At 39.5% G+C, this 20,769-nt stretch overlaps 1 protein-coding gene across 2 annotated transcripts in view; it reads right to left on the bottom strand.

The window, feature by feature from the left end:
- Window positions 1-2,052: 2,052 nt before the first annotated feature.
- Window positions 2,053-20,769, bottom strand: part of ATXN7 (ataxin 7) — a 78,788-nt gene continuing 60,071 nt past the window's right edge. For both annotated transcript variants that reach the window (XM_032193923.1, XM_032193924.1), the window contains exons 7-14: window positions 10,805-11,060; window positions 9,997-10,259; window positions 9,534-9,616; window positions 7,552-7,817; window positions 6,931-7,129; window positions 5,613-5,734; window positions 4,376-5,336; window positions 2,053-3,089 (exon numbers count right to left, since the gene is read on the bottom strand). In XM_032193923.1, coding sequence (XP_032049814.1) covers window positions 3,072-3,089; window positions 4,376-5,336; window positions 5,613-5,734; window positions 6,931-7,129; window positions 7,552-7,817; window positions 9,534-9,616; window positions 9,997-10,259; window positions 10,805-11,060 — 2,168 coding nt within the window. In that variant the 3' untranslated portion in view covers window positions 2,053-3,071. The remainder of the gene's footprint in view (window positions 3,090-4,375; window positions 5,337-5,612; window positions 5,735-6,930; window positions 7,130-7,551; window positions 7,818-9,533; window positions 9,617-9,996; window positions 10,260-10,804; window positions 11,061-20,769) is intronic.

Raw genomic sequence — 20,769 nt, 5'->3', positions numbered from 1 at the left:
GGGAATCAGGCAACCTCCAAGCAACGCCGCAGCCACCCTGCGGCCGCAGGCCCTGCAGGCAGGCTCCCTGGGCTGCTGCCGCCGCCTGGATCCGGCTGCAGGACCTGGGCAAGAGCTCCCGAGACGTGAGAAGGGACACAGCTTTCACAAAACGGAGGCACCCCTCCCCGTTGCAAAAAGTAGGCATGGTATACTATTGGCTTGGCAGTGAACCACTTCAAATTATAAAAAGGTATTTGCTTTTTTTTTTTTTTTTCCTTTTCTTTTTTTTTTTAATTAATTAATAAATAAATACTAGATGATCTCAATTGTACCAAAACTGGATATAAGAAAAAAAGACCTGTGCAAAAATACATATTTAAATATGTACAATCAATTAACAAAATATGTCTTCTGAAATAGGGATACTTCAATATTTATAATAGAACAAGAAATTCCAAAATAAAGATACAAAAGTATGCTTTTTTTTTTTTTCTTGTATAATTCTTTGTTCATCATTGCAGCAATTTTTTAGGTTAAGAAAACTGCAGGAGTCATAACGAGAAGTTGGAAAGACTATAAAAACTGTATCTCTTAAATTAATACCAAAATCTGTCTAGAAACAACCCAGCCACTGCAAATTCAATTTTGCAAGGAAAATGCATTTCAGCTTCCTTAGTTATTTACAGTAAGAACTACGTGACAATAAAAGCTTCAGGAACAACGTTCTGCTTGTAACCAGGATCTAAAACATAATATTTGAGCAGGTCTGTGCTCAAGGGCAGGCAGAATTTACGATGTTCTAATTCTCGACTCCCAATGGCTTCGAACTGCACAACGCAGGTGTCTGTGGAGGCTGGCTCCACATGAGCACAGCGCTCAGGAATTAGCTTTTTAAAAGGTCTGCGTGCTATTGAGCGGGCGTGAATTTGCCATTATGCTTTCAGATCAACAGAACCTTCAAAAAAGAGGAGAGTTTGGTCGCCAACTCCCCGGCGCTCCTTCTCACCATGTTTTTGTTTTTTTTTTTTTTCCTTTACATTTACATCGATTGAGTCAAATTGCACTTGTGACTGAGACTGTCCTGAAGTGAAATTTTTGCCCCAGTGACTTCATCAGAACACGGATTTCACTCCAAACGGGCAGGATTTAATAAATATTGATTTCATTTTGTGGCATGTTACTTTGGCTCCTTTTATGTTAAACCAATCACAGCAACAATCCTTTCAACAGGGCATCTTATTAATTATGAATCTTTTTGTTCCTGAAAATATCTTTGTTGGTTTTTTGATTAAAGTTTGCATAATAAGAATCTATACACATTGCTTTTCTAAATGTCATCTTTCGCATCAATTCAAAAGCTAAAGTGTCTGCATAGAGGCTTCTTGTTGTTTTGCTGTATAGCAAGGATTTTGTAGCAAGTTCGGGTGAAACTGAAAGCATCGGTAGGTAAACAGCTAAGCAACTGCTACTCTTAGTGGCTTTGGATTCCCTGATGTACTCTTTGCCACCAGAAACGGGGGAAGGCTGGGCTACGGGAACTATTGGACAGGCTCAGATTGTCTGTTCTCAGCGACAGCTGGTGCCCCTTTAAGGCAGAAAAATATCCTCTTGGTCAGTAATTTGCTTTCCTTTGTTTTGCCCCTTAATAAAAGTTGAGTCAGTTTTTGAGACTTTACCTGATGTTAAAAAAAATTAACAGAAAACATCCAGACGAACCAAATCCTATTACAATAAGCCCTTTAGCGGAATTCACTTTGGAGGTGTTTTGAAGCAAGACAAAATACTTCGTAAAAATTGACTGGACTATATAAAACTGTGTCAAGCCCCCTTTATTCGTAAAACCTCGGGAGGTGTGAGCTGACGGGGATGCATACAGCTGCACTTTACGTGGAACTCGGCTGTCAAATTGGCAAATGCTCCAGAATTTTGGAAACCCTCACTGAGTGGTTGAAAGCATAACACGTTAATGATTTAGTTATACAAACAAGGCATAAAATATCTGACTTTTATTTTACTTTTTTTTTTTAGAAAATATTTAAATACTTTAAATACTTAGTTTTAAAAGGGCTTTTTAGATTTTTTTTTGCATTTTTATTTTATTTTTCATACAGGCTGGAAGGCAAATCCAGCCTAATTTAACCAATACAGTTGTTATTTTTTAAAATAACAAAGGCTTATGGTATACAGCATAGGTCAGGAAATATGTTCTTTGGGCATATAGTTTTAGAGGTTATTTGCCTTTGTTTGATATTTTTGGATTTTTTTTTAAAAAACAATTAACTTTAATTTTCGTCTGCAATCAAATCTTATTAAAAAGAATAGAAAATAATATTTCTATCTCACAAGTACAACTTTTTATACTTGCTTTTTAAGCAATGGCCTCAAACAAGTTTTTTGATTTTTTTTTGTTGTTATTGTTGTTTTAAAAGTTTTTTTTTAATATATTTTATATTTTTAACTCCTGATAGCTTCTTATCCCAAATTACTTGCAAAAGGCTGGGCAAAACACAGACTATTTTTTGAATTGTGCTATTTTTATATTCCATTAAAGGAACATTGCTATAAAAACACTAAAGCCATATTCCCTTCTTGAGGGCTTCTTTCCATTGTGCCTCACACGTTTGTTTTTTCCCCCTTGTTGCGGGGTCCTCTCTGTTGACAGTGTCTGTCTGGTAGCTATCACCTATAAAAGACACCATCAGTATAAAAATAAGTCCACAGTAATGTTTATTTGCCCCCCAGAAAACATTCTTTTGCCCAGCCAATCTATGTCAAATAGTGGCAAGATGATGTACTCCTGTAAGGAAAATCTCACAGATTTGTAGCAAACTAGTCCAGACCACCGTTAACACTGATAAGAGCAATTATGTGGCTGAACTTCATCCAGTGTCCATTTCTAGTATATTCACTGCTACAGACATGGCTTCAGGGAAATTCCTTGTTTGAGTGACAGTCCAGTAGATTTCCACACCTGAGGACCATGGGAAGCTGGGAAAACTCAAGGCATCTTGGAGTCCAGAATTCCAGATGGAGGTTTTGCTTGTAGTGAAAAGTGTCCAGTTCTTTTCTCACCATGGTTTAGTCAGCTGTCAGGGACGCGCCTTTGGCTTTTAAGCAAATAAATGGAAGAGAAGGATGAGTGAGTGAGCCAAGCTGCTATAGCAGATGCCCTTCAAAGACATTTTCTGGACAATGAGAGCATATTTTGGGGAGGATCAGCAGGCAGAATCTGGCACACCACTGAAAACTTTACGATTCTCAAGCTGGGGTTTTTCAAGTTGGAATAGTTTTAGAAATTATTTCCTTCCTTCATTCAAATTATATTTTTCCTTTATTTCTATTGCACAGTTGAAGCAGAAACTATCAGGTAAGGCCGAAAACAAGGTTTCTTTAGTCATATGAATGCTTTTTTTTTTTTTTTGGTTTGTTTTAGAAAACACAAGTGGTGAAAATCTTCCTTTATGGCTGAAACTGAAAATTCAGAAACTATTCTGAAAAACATCTCACTGACCTCCTAACCTCTCCAGGCACACAGAGACTTTTAGGGTTTCAGTGCTTTAGTCCCAGAGGAAACAAAAAGTATCTTGCTTTACACTTTGGAAAATTTTAGTTCCATATCTGCTCTCTAAAATTCCACCTTCGGTATTCTTTTAAAGCTACATCAAATTATTTTACCCCTCCAAATGACCCTTCAAGTTGTGTCTAAATTCATTCTAGTATATCGAGAACTTTCTTTTCCAGTGCAATCAGTTTAAAAGAACAAGCCTTCAAACTAACTTTTAAAAAGTTACATATTCATGAGATCTGCTTCCTTTATAGTAAGTGTTTGTTTTACAGACTAAAAAGGTTTCTATCTTTTATATCTTATTTATAAGATTTAATCTCGTTAATACTAAGAAGTTAGTCAATGACACCTTGGGATAATAGGCTTATTTTATCACAGTATCACAGTTCTGTTATCAGCATCGTTATGTTCCACTTTGTGGCATGTTTATTACTGACACAGAAACAAGTCTTTCAGCTGAGACATTCAGCTCAGTTCCAGAGCTGGCTGCACGATTTTATTGTTATTATTATTTATTTTTAAATGCGAGGACTGCATTTCATCTGAGAGTGATTCAGAGGCAGTGTCTATGGGAACTTGGGATGTCATATTTAAAGTTACTTTAAAATAAGTAAATAAACAAACATACACTACTAGAATCAAGCGTTTATACAAATCATGTGCAAATGTACTATAAAAAGACTCAAAAACAGTACTGAACAAATAAAAGAACTGTCTTTTACCTGAAGAACATCTGGAATTGTCTATTACTTATTAAGAGAACACATTGGATCTAAGCATGTGAAGTGACACACTCATACTGGCTTACTTCCAGACAAGAGCTCCTACCTGATGAAGAAGAGAATTGTTCATCAGTCCTTGTGTCCCTGGGATTGCACCAGTGTGTTTTGCGTGAACATTATTCACCGATGGCAATTTGGCAACTTTGTTTGACTTGCTGCTGCTGCTGCTGCTGCTGTTTATGCTGCTTGAACCAGGTGAGCACTTCCTTTTCTTTCCTATTAGTTTGTCTAGGGAAGTATGCGAATGTGAAAAACTGCTGTGCGAGTTTACAGTCAGTTCACTGGACTGATGAACAAATGGCCCTAAGGAAAGAGTGGAATCGCTGCTGTTCATCATCACACTCATTCTTTTTATCGATTCTGCAGGGCTCCCGGTAGGAGGACCCCTCCCTGATTGGTCATGTTTGAGGCTAACAGAGTTAGCTTTGCTAGTCATACAATTGAGGCCAACACTGTGGGACGAAGACGTCACCGATGGATGATAGGAGGTCCCAGAGTTTCCAGAGTTAACCACACAGTTTTTTCTAAAGGACTCTGTGGAATGAGAAGGTGCTAGCAGTGCGGAACTGTTTTTACGCTTCTTTCCTGAGCCGCCGCTGCTACTGACGCTGCCGGTACTGTTACAGGTGCCACTGCCAGCAGAAGATTCCTTAGGTTTAAAAGATTTGCTGGATTTCAACTTCTGAGGTTTGCTGGGCATAGGTGAAGGTACAGAGGAAAGCACTGTAGGTGTTGAAGGGGATGAAGACACTTGTCTTGATTGCATACTGCAGACAGGATCCACTGCACCCAGAGTAGCAGGATTTGCATTTAGTGTAGTTCCGTGTGATGGTACCGATTTGCTGTTCAGGGACATACAGGAAGGAGACACCAGCGCTGGCGATGACATAACCGTGGTGGGTAAGAGGAAACCTGCTGCGCTGACACCGTACTGTGAAGCAGGCATCGAGTTTGTCCGATGTGGGGCACGAACTGACGTTGTGTTACTAGATGCTGGAGGAATTTTCCTGCGGGTAAAAAGAAAAACAAAAACCCAGGTAGCAACCATTCTCTGGAACAATACCCAGTCCAGTAAATACTGATGAAAGGTGACTGTAAACTGAGATTGAAACGACACTAGAATAGTTTACCAATAGTTAATTATTGAGGAAAAAAAAAAGTAAAGCATACACTATCAACCTCTGATCTTCATTAATCTGGCAGTGCACTTTGCTGTAACTAGAATCACAGGCCTTACATATTTCTACAACTACCAGGATCAGAACTCTTCCATTTTTACTCACTTCCACATCTGAGAATTAAGATGCTTCTCCACCATGAAGTTAAGTGCACATCGAATATGGTTCCACCGCTTGTCGAACACGTAATAACCTCTTCCAATTTGCCGACTACCAAATGTGCAAAACTGGAAAGACAGATTTTTATTGGCATTTTCTACTTTCAGTGACAACTTCTCTGAACAGCAACACACTTGTTTATTAAAAAAATAAATAAATATATGCTAAACTAATAATAAACCCAGGATAAAAAAATATACATTCGATTTCAAATTTCTACGTTATAAACACTATTTTAAATTTTTGACCTTAGTACACTGGGATCATTTCTTCCCCCATCTGAAATTCCCACATTTATGATGAATGCAGCAATTAGATTTGAATCCCTCTGATTAAAACAGAGAAGGACAATAGTGTATTTCACATTTCTATATATATGTGTGTACGTACACACTCAGGTGTATATACACACATGTAACATTCCCTTCTGAGGAGCTGTCAGCTATTTGCTCATAGCCTGTTTAAAAAAAAAAAAAAAAAAAAAAGGAAGGCTAGGCTTTTAGGTCAAGTAAATGGCTTAAGAAGACAGAAACTAGAGGGAAGGTTCATCTACTGCACATTATGGTTCACTCCTTCAAGTAGCCTGTTAACATTTTGTTGAAGGCAATGATAATAGATCAGGCTCACGTGAAAGGTGTCTGTTAGCATACTGCAAGAAACAACTTCCAATAATAAAAAAAAGTATTTGATACTTCAAAAAATGAATCTACGAGTTTTGCCAAATGTAGAAATATTTCAATATTTTGTGTTTGAAAAAAGTACACCATATATGCCAGCTTTTGTCAAGATTTAAATATTTAAAACCATCGCTAAAACCATTTAAAACAATCGCTACCTTCACTGCAACAACTGGCACCCTGAGTAAAAATGTCAGGGGAAAAAGAAGTCTCGTAACAAAATCTCACTAAAAAGGCAGTATTTGCATGTCCTTATTCCACAGCTGTTATTTCCTGGAAATCTCATATGCCTTCCTACCCCAAAACTACAGCCCTGTAGAGCAGTTACCAATTTCATCTTCAGTACTCTGGCAATTTCATTTCTTTTGCATGGCAACAGGGAGGCCCAATCCTATTTCTTTGGCATGTTTACTTTGCAAATACACTGATACCATCACTATTGATTAGCCAACAAAATAATTTCCTCAAAATCTGAAAAAAAACCACCACCGACAAACAATAGAAAACCACCCTTAAGCCCCCCAAGTTACTTGTTTACAAATTCAGAGGCAGTGAGAGACCAAGGTTAACTTTTACTTCAAACATACAGCGGCTGGTTGAGGATGATGACCTGAATAGTGACAATCCAGTTTTTCAACAGGCTCTTCTTTTTCATCACATTCTCCCTCATCACTGGATAACCGAGATGCTGGCTCAGCTGCAGGCAAGGGAGGGTGAGGGGATTCGTGGACAGAAGGAGAATCGCTAGGGGCATTTCCACTGTGCTGGGCTGGACAGCCTGGAGGCCTGGGCAAGGTAAGCAGTAAAGGTGTTATTGAGGCAAGGCTCGTCAACAAGCACTTCACTGTGGGTGTTTCAACACTGACACAAGGAAATTTACATTAACTGATGCCCAGTATTTTCAAGAGTCTCGTAACACATCTACCGAGAGAAAGGCCAGGAGTTATTGTACCCCTGGAAAAGCAGAATTGCCCAATTGTTGCAGAACTGCTTTAATTGATGCAAGTCAGCCTCTGCTATTTCAAACTCCAAACCCTCCTTGCTATGAGTTACAGCCCAGCATGTAATTGCTAATTGCAGACAGACAGTCACCAGGCCTAGAGCAAAAATGCTACCCCATCCAACAGATCCCTATCTCTCTTTCAAAATCCACATGATGAAGCCACCAGCATTAATTTCGTACTATTGGATACGCAGATTTGTCTTACCTTGGAAGACTGGGGGGGTGAGGTTTGGGTTTATTAGGTAATAAAGGCTTTGATTCTGTAAGAGTAACTCCATGAGAATTTTGGTGCAGCTCCTGGGAAGTTTTAGTAGGTGAGGGATGTGGTTCCCTGAGAGGGGGCATCTGCTGATGATGATCCGAATGTCGAAGAAGTTCCTTTTCCCTGGTTTTGCTTTTGTGCTCGGCTAACAACACATCGAATCGTTTTCTTCGACCCTGTACAGCCCTCCGCTGGGTTAAGGAATGTGTCTGCAAATCCATGAATAAATCATTAATCCCAGGCTATTAGATCTGTGGAAATTAAACACTCAAAACACATGTCTAGAGCTCCAGAATACAGACAATAATCACATTTGTGGTTTAGTAAATAAATGGAAGAATGACTTATAAAACAAACTTGGACATTTTTTTTGGTGGATGATTACATGTCTTCCTGATACAAAATAATGAAAAACAGCACTTGAGTTCAAAACTTCTTCCAAAGTTCTTCCTTTTCTTTTTTTAAAGAAGACCTTACCAAAGAAACTACTCTAAGACTGGAATTCAAATCTTTTTAACATTGTTTTTGATATTTTAATTGCCAATATGGTATCTATTCTTCTCACCCTAGTGCATAACCAAAAAATACCAAATATTTACCTAAAATATTTAACACAAAAAAACTTAAAATCAGACTTATAATGGGAGACACTACAAATATTTATAAAAATTATTTGCTTCCTTCTGTTTACTAATATATCCCTTGAAAACAAATATCTTCCAATGTAACAGAGTAGGTATTACAGAATGCAAAAAAAATACAGCAGAATCCAGAGTCAGACAGAACTCTAAGTACTTTGAGCATACTTTGAGGTGTAACCTGTTTTTTTTTTTTTTTAAATTGTTGAAGTCACATACAATACCTTATTTTCATATGGCATAAAAGGTTTGATTGGCTAATTTTCATAGGTAAAAATATTATCATGTAAATTAGATACAAATAGCAACTCAAAAAAATATTTTGAGTAGGTGCAATATAAGCAATTGCTGAGAAACTTTTTTACTTCTTTTATCTTTTAAAATTTTGGTTTCTCTAATTCTCCTGTAAAGTCTTGAAACTTTTCACCTTCTCTATTAGCAAAAGGATTGCCTCCCCACTGTAATTCCAAAAGGGCAATGTGTTCAAGTTCAGTTCCTGCAGGTCATTAGTGCCAGCTTCGTGTACCTTTGTTCTGGAGGTGGTTTATTTACCAGATGCTTCCCCTACCGACAGTTTAGCTGCTTTGCATAAAAAAGGCTAAATATTACACAATTGCATAGGATGTGGATTTTGCGTTCTTTGAGACTTATACACCATGCTCTCCAGGACTTTTCAGCAAAAGAACACATTTAATACTGATCTAAAGTTTTTAAAAGATAGTTTAATTCAGAGTTTGACCTTCAGGCATACTCTGTAGCTTTCTCAGAAGACTCATTTCTGAGTAAGCTGTGTAGGTAAATCCAGCAGCACCAGCATTTGCACAAATACCTGCTAAGTATCTGCTGCAGGCTGTGGTGGGGGAAAGGAAAAGGGTGTGAGTGGGGGAAGCTTGATTTATTGGAATCACACATAAACAAGTAATACTTCTAATGCTTACAATGGACTTTTAAAAATCCATGGTCTGTAACCCAAAGATTATCCCCCGAAATAACATGCTGGCCCCTCTAGTACATACATGTGGAGTAACATAATTGTTTCCATGTCAGCATCCATGTAAAAGGTTTACACAAATATAAAGATCTCCAGGTTACTGTGGGAAATAAGTTTTTGAATAAACAATTGGCTTAACTTTGAAAACAATTCCTTCATGGTCCTAGATAATATGCTTTGAGAGGGACCATTTACAGTAACAATTACTGACAGGAGAAATTAGTATTTTTCTGTCACATTCCCTGGGAAATTAAATGTTAACTTTACAAAATTTTATTCTGATTAAGACATCCTACCTTGCATGTCAAAGACCTAGTACAGGGTTTCTTGGTTTCCACATCAATGACACCACAGTATATATCAGGATCAAATTCTCTCTCTGTCAAAGGTGCACAAATAAGCCAATTATTGAAAACAGCTTTCATAAAGACATCTTGAGATACTGACATTTATTTGCTTTAGAAAATTCAACCATACTGGAAATTGTTTTCAAATATAACACATTTTAAAACTAAGAACTGATAGGCCTGTAACACCTGGATGGTTTCTGAAAGCAACAGACACATTTCATGTTGATTGCATCCTTTATCAACTCGTCAAGACAAATTTAAATTCTAGTACGTAAATGTACTTAATTACAACTTAATGTTATAAAAGTAAACATTTACTTCTGAAGCTTATTTTTATATATCTTATATATGTATTTTGACGCATACACTAATAAGAACAATATAGCAAAAAATATTTAAAAGCAATTACCTGACAATCTTTTATGTAAAAATTTCCTATTATTTGTATTTTCTTCAGGTTTCTTTTCCAAAAATGGAGGCACAGAGAGAAGACCTTTACCATTCAGTATCTGTCCAGGGGAAGGCAAGGGTGGCTTTGGTATTGAGGGACAATTAAGGCCAGTCTTTATTGAGGAACTCACAGTAGTAGAACAAGTTGGACCAACAGCAGTTTTCAGTTGGGCACCATCTATCTTTGGATGAATCTTTTCCACTTTGACAGATGGAGTCATACTATTATTTATGAAAAACAAAGGGGGGAAAAATTGTAAATGATAGTATCACGAGTCATAAATTACAAGAAGTACTTAAAACATGTTACTCAATACTCTGATCTATTCACAGTTCAATTTTAGACCTTTGTTGTTTGTTCCCAGTTTTCTTATTTTTATTCTTTTCCTTATTTGTTTTCACATTTTTGGTGATGTCCACTATCTCTTCTGTGCTCTTGTCCCCATTGCCTTGGAAGTATTTCAGAGACAACAGAAACTTCAGAAACTCACTTACAGTGAAAATATGCAGACTGGATCACAGAATAAAGACCCCCTAGTAGAATGACCTCTATTTATAACGATTCAAGCTGCATCTTTGCAAGTGTCTCGTTTGACAGTTTCACCAGTATACCTATGATCTTAGACTATGCTGCTGGAAAAGATCTGGAGGAGTTTAAAGTGGTCTCTCTCAAAGCAAAAGTCCTCTGAAACAAAGGCAAATTCTACTGATACAGCAGTTTCTACACATGTAGTAATATGTAATTCTTTGTCAAAATGCATACTCACATTTTATCATGGGGAACTTTGCTATGCTGTACCGGATGCATTAACCTGTTGTTTCCGCTGATCTGCAGCTTGTCTTTGGGTGATTTCAACAACTTGGAATTTGATGATGACGATGCACTAGTACCTCCACTGGATGAACGATTGCTACCACTTCCACTGCTACCTTTGTTTTTTGAAGGGAAAGATGAAATGATGGAAAATACTGAAGAGGAGGGAGGAGTCAAAGGCGGCTTGCTGGAGGAGCTGTGTCTTCTTTCTGAAAAGGAGAAAAAAAAGGGGTTTTAAACTCCCACGGCCCATGCAGAAACAATTCTTTAATACTTCATGTTGTCGTTTACTCCATTAACATTTTTCCTTTATTGGCTTGGGAGGTCCTCTGCCACACACGGAGCAGAGAGGATTCAAGCCTCACTATAAACCATGAGGCTCCATTCATTGTTGGTCCCCAGTCAGTTACAGGAGTCTCTTTTAACTTTGTGAGCTACATTCCTCAGCCACTAAAGCTCAGCTTTTAATATACGCTCCCCACTCTCTCTTTCCATCTTGCAGAACAAGAAAGTGAGAATCAAACCCAGACCTCCAACGCACAAAGCAAAGAGACCCCTATCCTCAGGCCAAGCAAGCCTGAATATCAGATCTCCTAAAGGCGTAACAATTACCTGTTAGTGTGTCACCCAGGGGGCAAAATGATATTGGAGCAAAAACTTTAAATTTTGTGTCCAGTAATGGATGTGCTGCTATGAAAAAGTATATCTGAACATTTGAATGCTCAGGTTCCATCAACGAACATGTTGGAGAAGAAATGATTTAATTAACATTATACCACTGGCATTAACGATTAGCCACTAACAGTAATTTCTTCCTAGCACCCTTTCAGTTAAAACAGCACACATTTTAAAGACGTTTCTTTGCAACAATGAACTCTCAGTCACAGTACACTTGACAGCTTCCTGGAGTACCTGGCTCTGCCTACAGACATGGTAATTGACCATTTGCTCCACTGATATTTGGACACCTGTGATTCCTAGATGACCTGTGCATGTCATCAACTCCTGCTCAGAGACCTCTCTCTGGCAATCAAGTACACGCAAACCACGGATCTAAGAGAGAACCAAGAATTAACAGGTCCCTCTGTGAAGACCAAAGGCACCTTCTCCTTGCCCGTGATAACACCTCTTTCCCACCTGGTATCATTAACGGTGCCCAAACCCACCACCGATCCCAGACACAGCTTACAGATTTTGACTTGAATTTACTTAAGCTGTCGAGGAAGCAGCCTCCTCATCAAGTTACAACAAAGGGAAAGTCATGTCCGGCACAACCTGTACAGGAGTCTGTGGCACTCTGGAAAATGTAAAGTAATACATCCACGTTCTGCTTATATGACCTGTTTTTTCCCTCCGGCCCTAAATACAGCTATCAGAGGGCACTGAGATGGTGGCTGAGTGGGGCTCCACTCGTAGCTGGCAGCTGTTGAACAAGACTTCACCAGCCCCGAACCAGTCTGGTCCATTCAAAAAGCCACACTGCTCAAGCAGCACAAGATGTAGGCACATGAATTGAAGTCCGGGCAAGCTAATTTCATACAGAGCTGGGAAAAAGCACTTTAAATATGTTCATTAGCTCAGGGAAAAAAATAAAAAGAAAAAAAAAAAGATGAAAAACATACAGTTTAGACTGGAAGCAAAGAACTTCAGTCAACAAATGGTCTCCGAGACTAAGCCATGTGATGCACATTTCTACTTGTCTGTGAAATGGGCATAAACTACCTAACGAGCCTTCAGCTACAGAATCATCTCTCCTTAATTAGCATTTACGAAAAGCTATGAGAGGTCAGGCGAAATGCCCAACATAAATACATAACAAATGCAGCAATGTAATTTTTATCTCAAGAAATAACTGCTTTAAAGTGGTAAAGTTTCAGATGACTTGTCATCCCTGGCATTCAGTATCGCCTCCTTGAATTTTTAGGACCATACGCCATTGAAGGGTTCTCTAGTCCATTAGCATATTTATATTCTAGTAAATGACCACGCTTCTAATATGACATAGAGCTTATTGCCAAATGTCTTTTTATAGCAATGGCAAGAATCCCTGAGCGGCTTTGATAAGTTGCTATTTGGGGGCCATTAGTTCAGCGATGCTACACCCCGGGAGATTACCCTGTGAGATAATGAGAAAACTTGCTCAATACTCTGTCACCTTCTGTATATTTATACATTTTGAAGTCTGAGTACCTAACAGAATTAAAAATAATCTCTAACAATCCAGTGGATCACTAACGTTATCTTTGGGAGTTCGATTTTTTTTTTTCCCTTTGGTAAGAATAGAAGGGTGTTACTTCCTTGGAGAAAACTTGGCAGAGGAGAAAAGAGCTAGAATAAGACTGAGTGCAGTGCCTCCCTCTTTTAGGAATAAACTGGGCAAAATACAAATTGTGTTATCGATCCACATGATAGTCTATCAACAAAAAAAGAAGAATTTTTAACTGATTGTGAGCATTCTTCTTTCACTGTTGGTGACCTGCCTGGGCCTGTCTGGCACTGACCGACCTGCAGGGCTGCTGCAGTGCCTGCCTGCCTGGGAGAAGACCATGGGAAAGAACAGCGGTCCCGTTCACAGCTGAACCCTGCCAAATGCTTGCTCAACATGTTTAGTGCTTCAGTCTTTTTATAAAATTCATGTTTTTAAGTGAGATCTGTTTAATCTCTCGTAAAATACCTGAAGAATACCAATGTTCTTTCTTATGTAGTTCCCCTTTGCCATTAACTCTGACTCAGCCTGAAAATATTTAAAAATAATTACCTCCAGGTGTTCAGTTTTCAGATTTTTAAAGTTAACATCCGTGTCCCTTCCCTTCATATAACTCTTAAAAAAAAAAACAAACGTTTTCTTTCCTTTTTAACTCCATGATTGCTTTTTGCAACACAGGGCAGCGATCCCTCAAATACTGCACCTGTCTGACACGGTTCTAAGCTCTACGATCTCAGAGGGTTGGTTTTGTTTGTTTGTTTGCCTTTGCTTTGTTGTTGTTTGCTTTTAAAGAAAGAAGTAGTTTCAGCTTTGGACAAAGAATTGGAAAGTTTCCCTTGAGCTCTTTCAGACTTGCAGGAGACGTGCAATACATTCACAAATATACTACAGTTTCTAAACTTTAGGAAGAGCCCCGTGGTGTTCGCTCAGTGTGCATCAATTAATAGCTTTGGGCAGCAAACATAAGATGTACAGATCAAGTTTCATAAACCCATTTTTTTTTATACTGTCTTCTTACGTAAGTACTGGGCAGAAAGTCAAACTGACCTGTGCCAGTGCTAGCAGAACCATCCTTAAAAATAAAGCACACCCATTCAAACCACAAGCAAGTTTAGTTCAATGAAATACGTTGTAACTTCAGTCAACATTCAGAAAAACAGTTTTACCATAGGTTAGTTTAGGTGTAAGAGTATTATTCAGAGTATAGAATTAAATGTGTGCATCGAAGCAACGTACAAGTTCGTGATTATCTAATTATTATGTAATATATGTCTTGACCAAAGTAAAAGCATGACAAAAGTGCTACTTAATTTTTTTCCATCATAGTGATCTATTATTTGACTTTTCATTTTAGAAGTGAATTAGTGCAGTCCTACTAAAACAAACATCATTTAACCGGGGATAAAATTTACTTTGTGTCAGTATGAATATTACATTTCTACGGAAATTGTGGAGAACTAATTTACCTGATCTTCTAATTGCTCCAGAAGGATTGGATCCATGACTTGACATGAGAATGCAAGAAGAGGTGACTTACACAAGTGCAGCAGCAGCCTGGTAAGGCATCCGAGGTTTGCAGCTGCTGAAGTTTTAAACATTAAAAGCTGCAAGATGCTGACAATTCTGCTTCTGTGCATGTGCAGGATCACTGCCATTCCAGCATGGCTGGCAGCTAGACGAATCTTTTACCTGCAGGTATTTCTAAAATGCTCACAGCAGGACATTTTATCACGAGGCACAGACACCATGCCTCCATAGTACAGACTAAAACCAGCAGATGAAAGCCAGGGGCCTGGAAGTCAGGGACCTCCCCACACTGTTGGGCTGCACTCTTCTTAACGGCAGAAGAATTTAATACAAGTGGACGCTATCACAAGGAACATACAGGGAGGCAGAAGAGCCACTCCTACACCACATCTTCAACAAATGAATGAAGGCCACAGATCCAGAAGAGAGTTTTGAGCAGTAAATTTTGATTTGACCAGGGAAACCAAAAGTCCTGTGCTCTGAAAGGGGTTTTTAAGACACAACCCTCTCCTGCATTTTTTGGTTTGTTTGTTTGTTTGCCAGCTCAGGTCCTCAGCCACCGCACTGGGAGTTGCTCTGAAAGAGGATCTCACCACAGCTACAGATTTTAGTGCAGCAGCCAGCTAAGATCCCTTTTGCAGCTCTAACCTGAATGCCTGTGCTGAACAATGACTTCACCATGACAAAATAATAAAAATAATTAAAGAAAAAAAAAAAAAAAACAACAAAAAAAAACAGGTCTATGAAGATCTTACAGAGGAAAGCCAGGAGCTAAACCAATCACCAGCCCAGCAGACAAATCACTCGTCCTTTGATGCCACCTTGGCAGCGTGCAGCTGCTTGGGAGCAATCGCCTGTGCAGGATCTTGATCTGCTGCTCACTCTCTTACTGCTGCTTCATTATCCTGCTCTAATCGTTGGGCCCAGATACCAAGGATTCTGCCCTAATCTTCCACTGATGTCCCTTTAATCATCTGATCAGTTGTGTTTGCACCGCAAGTCAGGATGAGGTCACTGCACGTCCAATTGTGTTGTGTTTGAACTTACACCCCTAGCTGACTAGGCAGCATCTAAACAAAGTCAGATTCTTCTCTCCAGCAAGGAAGTTGCAGAAGAGAACATTTAAAGAGCGCAAGCTATCAGCATGACAGACTGCCACGGTTTGATTGGCACCAGTACAATCTGTCATGTCTCTAGAGAGAGTTCATGTTTCAAAAAAAAAAAATAAAAATAGTGCTTGCAACCAGCTGATATCATTGTTTAACGCTCAGCGTTAGCAAAACCACACAGACAGGCTGACTGATAGTCATGCGTGCTTATGTCACTCCATTCACAGAAACACAACACTTTAGCAGGAGAAAAAAATATTAACGAAGGAGGTATATAAATATATTGCAGCATACCAAACACAAGTCAGGGCGGCACATCCAAACGCATCACGTCTCGTTTTGTATTTCCATCACTTACCACAATGGTCTTCCTTATCTCCACCAGAGTTCTTGGATATTGTAAATAAGTAGTAATAGGCATAAAGTGCTTATCTAAGAAATAGTCTTATGTAATATCTCTCATATAGATTACGGTCACGTTAGCCATACTGCTGCAGCCTTGTGTCTCGCACTTCCTCGCATTGAAGCTATTCAGCACGTTGCAATACAGAGGATGTTTTACTGCCCATGAGTCACGCCATCCCGTAACGAGACAATTAACGAGACAACAATAAAACTTAAAGTATGTCTCTTGATGTTTTCAAAAATCCACCAAAATGCAATGCCTAACCAATTTTGAAGAGGCTATTTTAAAGCCCAGGTTCACCTCTGCAACTTGATGTGTTAAAAGGTTTGCTGTGCCTAGCAGGGGGTTAAAAGGTGCTGGTTCGTGCGCGTTTGCACAGCACCTGCGCCCCACAGGTGTAACAGCATTGTTCTCACAAAGACAGTCCTACATTTACATTGAGATGGCACTACCTAAAAAGATAAAACCATCTCCTTAAGGCAAAAATAGGATTTAAGGTCAAATCATACATTATAGAGCAAAATATAACTGCAGAAACGAACAGTTTTTAAAATTCCCTTTAAAATGTTCTTTCGCATTGATGCACTTTTTGGAGGCTTCAACTTGGATGCTGCATGAAACATTTACACTCTCCCAGCTCAGAAAATCATTTTCCTCTCGGAAAATCCTTTGCTGAAGCCAAAGACAAATAAAGCACACACATCAGACCTGACTGGGTGTGCTCCAAAATTACTTGTCAGTTTGGAGGATGTTTTTACTTCTCATATGAGTACGGTATCACCACTAGGCTTTACATGTCATCTGTTTTCTGCATCTCTGTTTGAAAGAAGCATCAGTGTGTTTATTTCCTGCTCTGCTGTCCAGCACTCCTAAGCAGGGGTAAGGTCTCATTGTTCCAGACGTGAATTCCTGAAACATTCCCTTGTCAATCATCTCAAAAACACACACAAGTCTCCCAAAAGAGCATATAAAATCTGCCTCTGCTTTAATTGGAGTGCATTATGAATTTACATTTATTATGCAAATTCATAACTACAGGGAACAAAGTTGGTTTTTTATTATTATTATTTTCATTTTTTAAAGAAGTGCTTTGGTTACAAATGCACAATTCAGAATCCAAAGCTCTCGCATACCCTAAAAATCCATTATTTGTGTATCGTTTCAGTTCTGAAATCCCTCCATATTAACTTGCACTGCTTTAAGACAACTCAATAAAACATATCTGCATGTTTATGATGGTCCAGCACCCTTAACTATGGTTCCTCATGAAATCCAAACTTATATTCAGCAAAAGCCACTGACCGTTTTGAATGGTGTATTTAAGGTTTTTGCTCTGCTTTCATTTTGGTTTGTTTTTTAAAAACAAGTTTACCAGAGCACTTAACATTGGAAACAAGAGCAAAGTCAGGAACCAGCAAACTATTCCTTGAGAAGGACGCTGCCTTTCTTCTTCCCTGGCCTCGCTGCACCGCATCAGGTGTGCTATTTCAGCCCTCTGAAATTTCCCAACGTTTAAATTTGAATATTTGGAAATTATTTACTCAAGTCCCAAGAGGTGTTTTGATGGGTAGTTAGTTAACCACATCCCTCTGAGCAGAATCAGAATACAAGTGTTAGCTATTATTATTCTGCTTGTTTCATTACAGTAGTTACTGAGCAGCACTGTCTGCTTTCAAAACTGCAAAAGCAATTGCTCTCTGATTTCTAAATGCCTATGTTTAAAGATTTCCTAGAGATTTACTTACTAGAAGTGAAAGCCACTCACAAGTGATCGCTGTGCAAATGTTTTAGATAAGGGAGTATGAAATGATGTGTAAGCAGGATTACATTGTTATTGCTGTTGTTGAAGAAAACAGAGGGAGTAGGAGAAAGTTCATTTTCCCCAGTAAGAATCCAAAAGCCAATTTTAATGCTTTAAAATCATAGGACAAAAAGGAGACAATTCCTTAACCATAATTTAGGCTATTTAAATAATGCTTTTTAAATACTATGAACATAACTACAGCACAGCCAGGACAATGTAATTCTCTGATCGCAGAACACTAACTCAGCAGAAATGGCTTTCTCCACTACAAAAACTGCAGCAAACTGCCCCAAACCAAACACACCCTCCATCCCCCCGAGATTACTACCACAGAAAGGAGAGCTGGGAGCAGATTGCAAGTAGCAGTATTAAGAACGGAGCAAAAATAGCAACACTGAAATGCATTTAAATAAACAGCCTTCAAGCGCATCCCTTCTTCCACCACTTCCTTCCCACAAGGCGCTGTACACCACTAATGCCAGTTTTTCAATTTTTCCATATTTGTTACTAATCCTTTCCAAAGCCTTGTATTCAGAGCACATGAGTGGTTTGCAGTCAATTTCAACAAGATTTACGATTACTCTTTACGATACATGGGTTTTGCCTGCGAGATAGTAAATAACCTCTGAAGCACCCACCAGCGCATTGCTGTTAGCCCAAGCCAGCAAAAAGACTCCAGGGTTTTGCTTTGCACCTTTCTGCCTTACTGCTCTCACCCGCAGAGGTGAACTGCAATTAGCGACACTCCTGTCAGGTTCATTTCAGCTCCTCAGAACCTCCTGGAGAGGAGTAAAACTCTCAAGAGCAATGTGGGAAAGCTGATGGAGCGAACCGCAAGCAAAATGGGGCCACGACAAAAGCAGGTGCCAGAGGCTGGTGGTTTCTCCAGACGTATCACACTTCACTCCACCTTTCTCTATCCCCCTTTGTCCAGGCATACCCAAGTGCAAGGGCCCTAACATTTCTAAAAGACTAAGGCATAACATGCAAGAATGAAATTCTGGAACACTTTTCCTGAGCCACTTGACACGGGGCTGATGAGAGCATGGGTTTCTCACCAGGGAACTGGCCCTAGACCTCTGGGTAGGTAGCTGGCTTCTAAATCTGCCAAGCACGGGCATATAAATATCACAGAGTTATTACGGAAAGACAGCAGAGTGTCTTAGATGGTAATCGGGCCATGCAGAGATTATAATGTCCACGCTATAAGCGCTAATCTCTGCGTAGCCCGTTGACGACATGACAATACCTGCGCTGTCTGATTAAAAAACGGGTGCTGAATAAACCATACTTTTGCTGTTAAAAATTGTTCTTTAGAATAAACTTCGGAGAAACTAAAATTATAATAAACAAAAGCATAAACTAACAGAGGTAGGCTGTACGACCCAGCATCATACCGAGATGCAGGACTGGTCAGCTTCTTCCAAAATACAGCTGGAAAACTCATGGGAAGAGTCTCATGTATGTTTAACCCAAGTGACATTAAAGAAACACTTCAATTTTTCAAAACGGGCATAAAGCAAGTTAAAAATAAGAGGCATTATTCCAGAGTTTCATAAAAAGGTGAATAAACAGAAGTTCAACAGAAAACTGTGTTGAGAGCATGGGAATAAGAAATTAAGGTAAGAAGATCCACATCATTTCCTGATTTTCCATTTGCTGCCCAGCAGTCAGGACACACCTTTACTATCGTGTTCTTCCCATTCAGGATCGACACAGCTTCTTACAAGACCTTATTGCATAATGTTATGCTACTGGTGTAATGTATTCGTATGACTTCACATGTTCAGATGCCTGCCTGGCTTTCATCTTGCTGATGCTCCTATTCACACCACACTACAGAATTTCAATGTTTTGCCTGCAGCTATTCCTTTACATGTAGCCAACTTTAATCCTTGCAGGTTGTCTGTCAGACTCGGCTCTGCTACAAAATAATGCGCTGAGGCTGAAAACTTCTTAAAAGCTATTACAGAACCCAAATGCAAAGGGGCTGATGGCCTAACTGACAAAGTCCTGGGTATAAGGAACTGGGTATCAGTAAATGTGATTCCTTGGTGTTGTCATTAAGCAGCTGCAGGACAGAAAAGACACTGAACACATTTTTCTTATTTACTAATACACGAATAACCAGTGAAATCCACTGCCACCTGACACGAAAGCCTTGTAAGATTAAAAAAAAACAAGTGTACAAGGATGCATTGAAGTAGCCACAATGTCGACTCTAAGAGCCACTCCACCCCAGGGCTGAAGACACGAAGAGACACCAACCGAGGCTCCTCACACTTGCCTCTGTGTGCTCGGCACCGACCGTGTGCTGTGTGGCTGTGACAAGCCCAGAGCTCCGTAGGGTGACTGGGACAGGAGCGTCACCGAGCCCTGGTAGCTGCTGCAATGGCCGGAGGCCCAAATGCCACAGGGGGAAGCCAGAAGGGTGCGGGGGATCAGGCCTGGGGCTCTGCATGCTGGCGAATGCTGAGTTTTCTGGTTTGGGTCTTGAAATGCAAGATTTTAACTTAAAACTGACATTTCAAGAGGGTGAAGGAAGAAAGGAGGTGAACCTAAGGTAAGGTAATTTGTGATGGTTTTCCAAAAGATGCTTCAAAAGTCCAACACCTCTCCAAAATTTGAACTCTCTTGGAACTTCAATGCCCAGGCTGCAACATCAGTGAAAAGAGAATAAATATGATGGCTTGGGGTTGTAAGTCGGATCCTGATGTTATTTTACCCTGATACAGCGACTGTGGGCACCGGTCAGCTTTCGGTCATGACAAGGCTCGTTGCAGCTTATCTCATTAACACCGCTCAACCGTAATCGGTGCAAAACAACCGCTCCGTGCCCCCAACCCCCTGCGCCCATTAAAGCTTT

This window comes from Aythya fuligula, chromosome 10 (genome assembly GCF_009819795.1).
Source record: "Aythya fuligula isolate bAytFul2 chromosome 10, bAytFul2.pri, whole genome shotgun sequence".
Taxonomy (NCBI): Eukaryota; Metazoa; Chordata; class Aves; order Anseriformes; family Anatidae; genus Aythya; species Aythya fuligula.
Note: the sequence above shows the minus strand (reverse complement) of the source record. Positions and strands in the feature narration are given on the sequence as shown.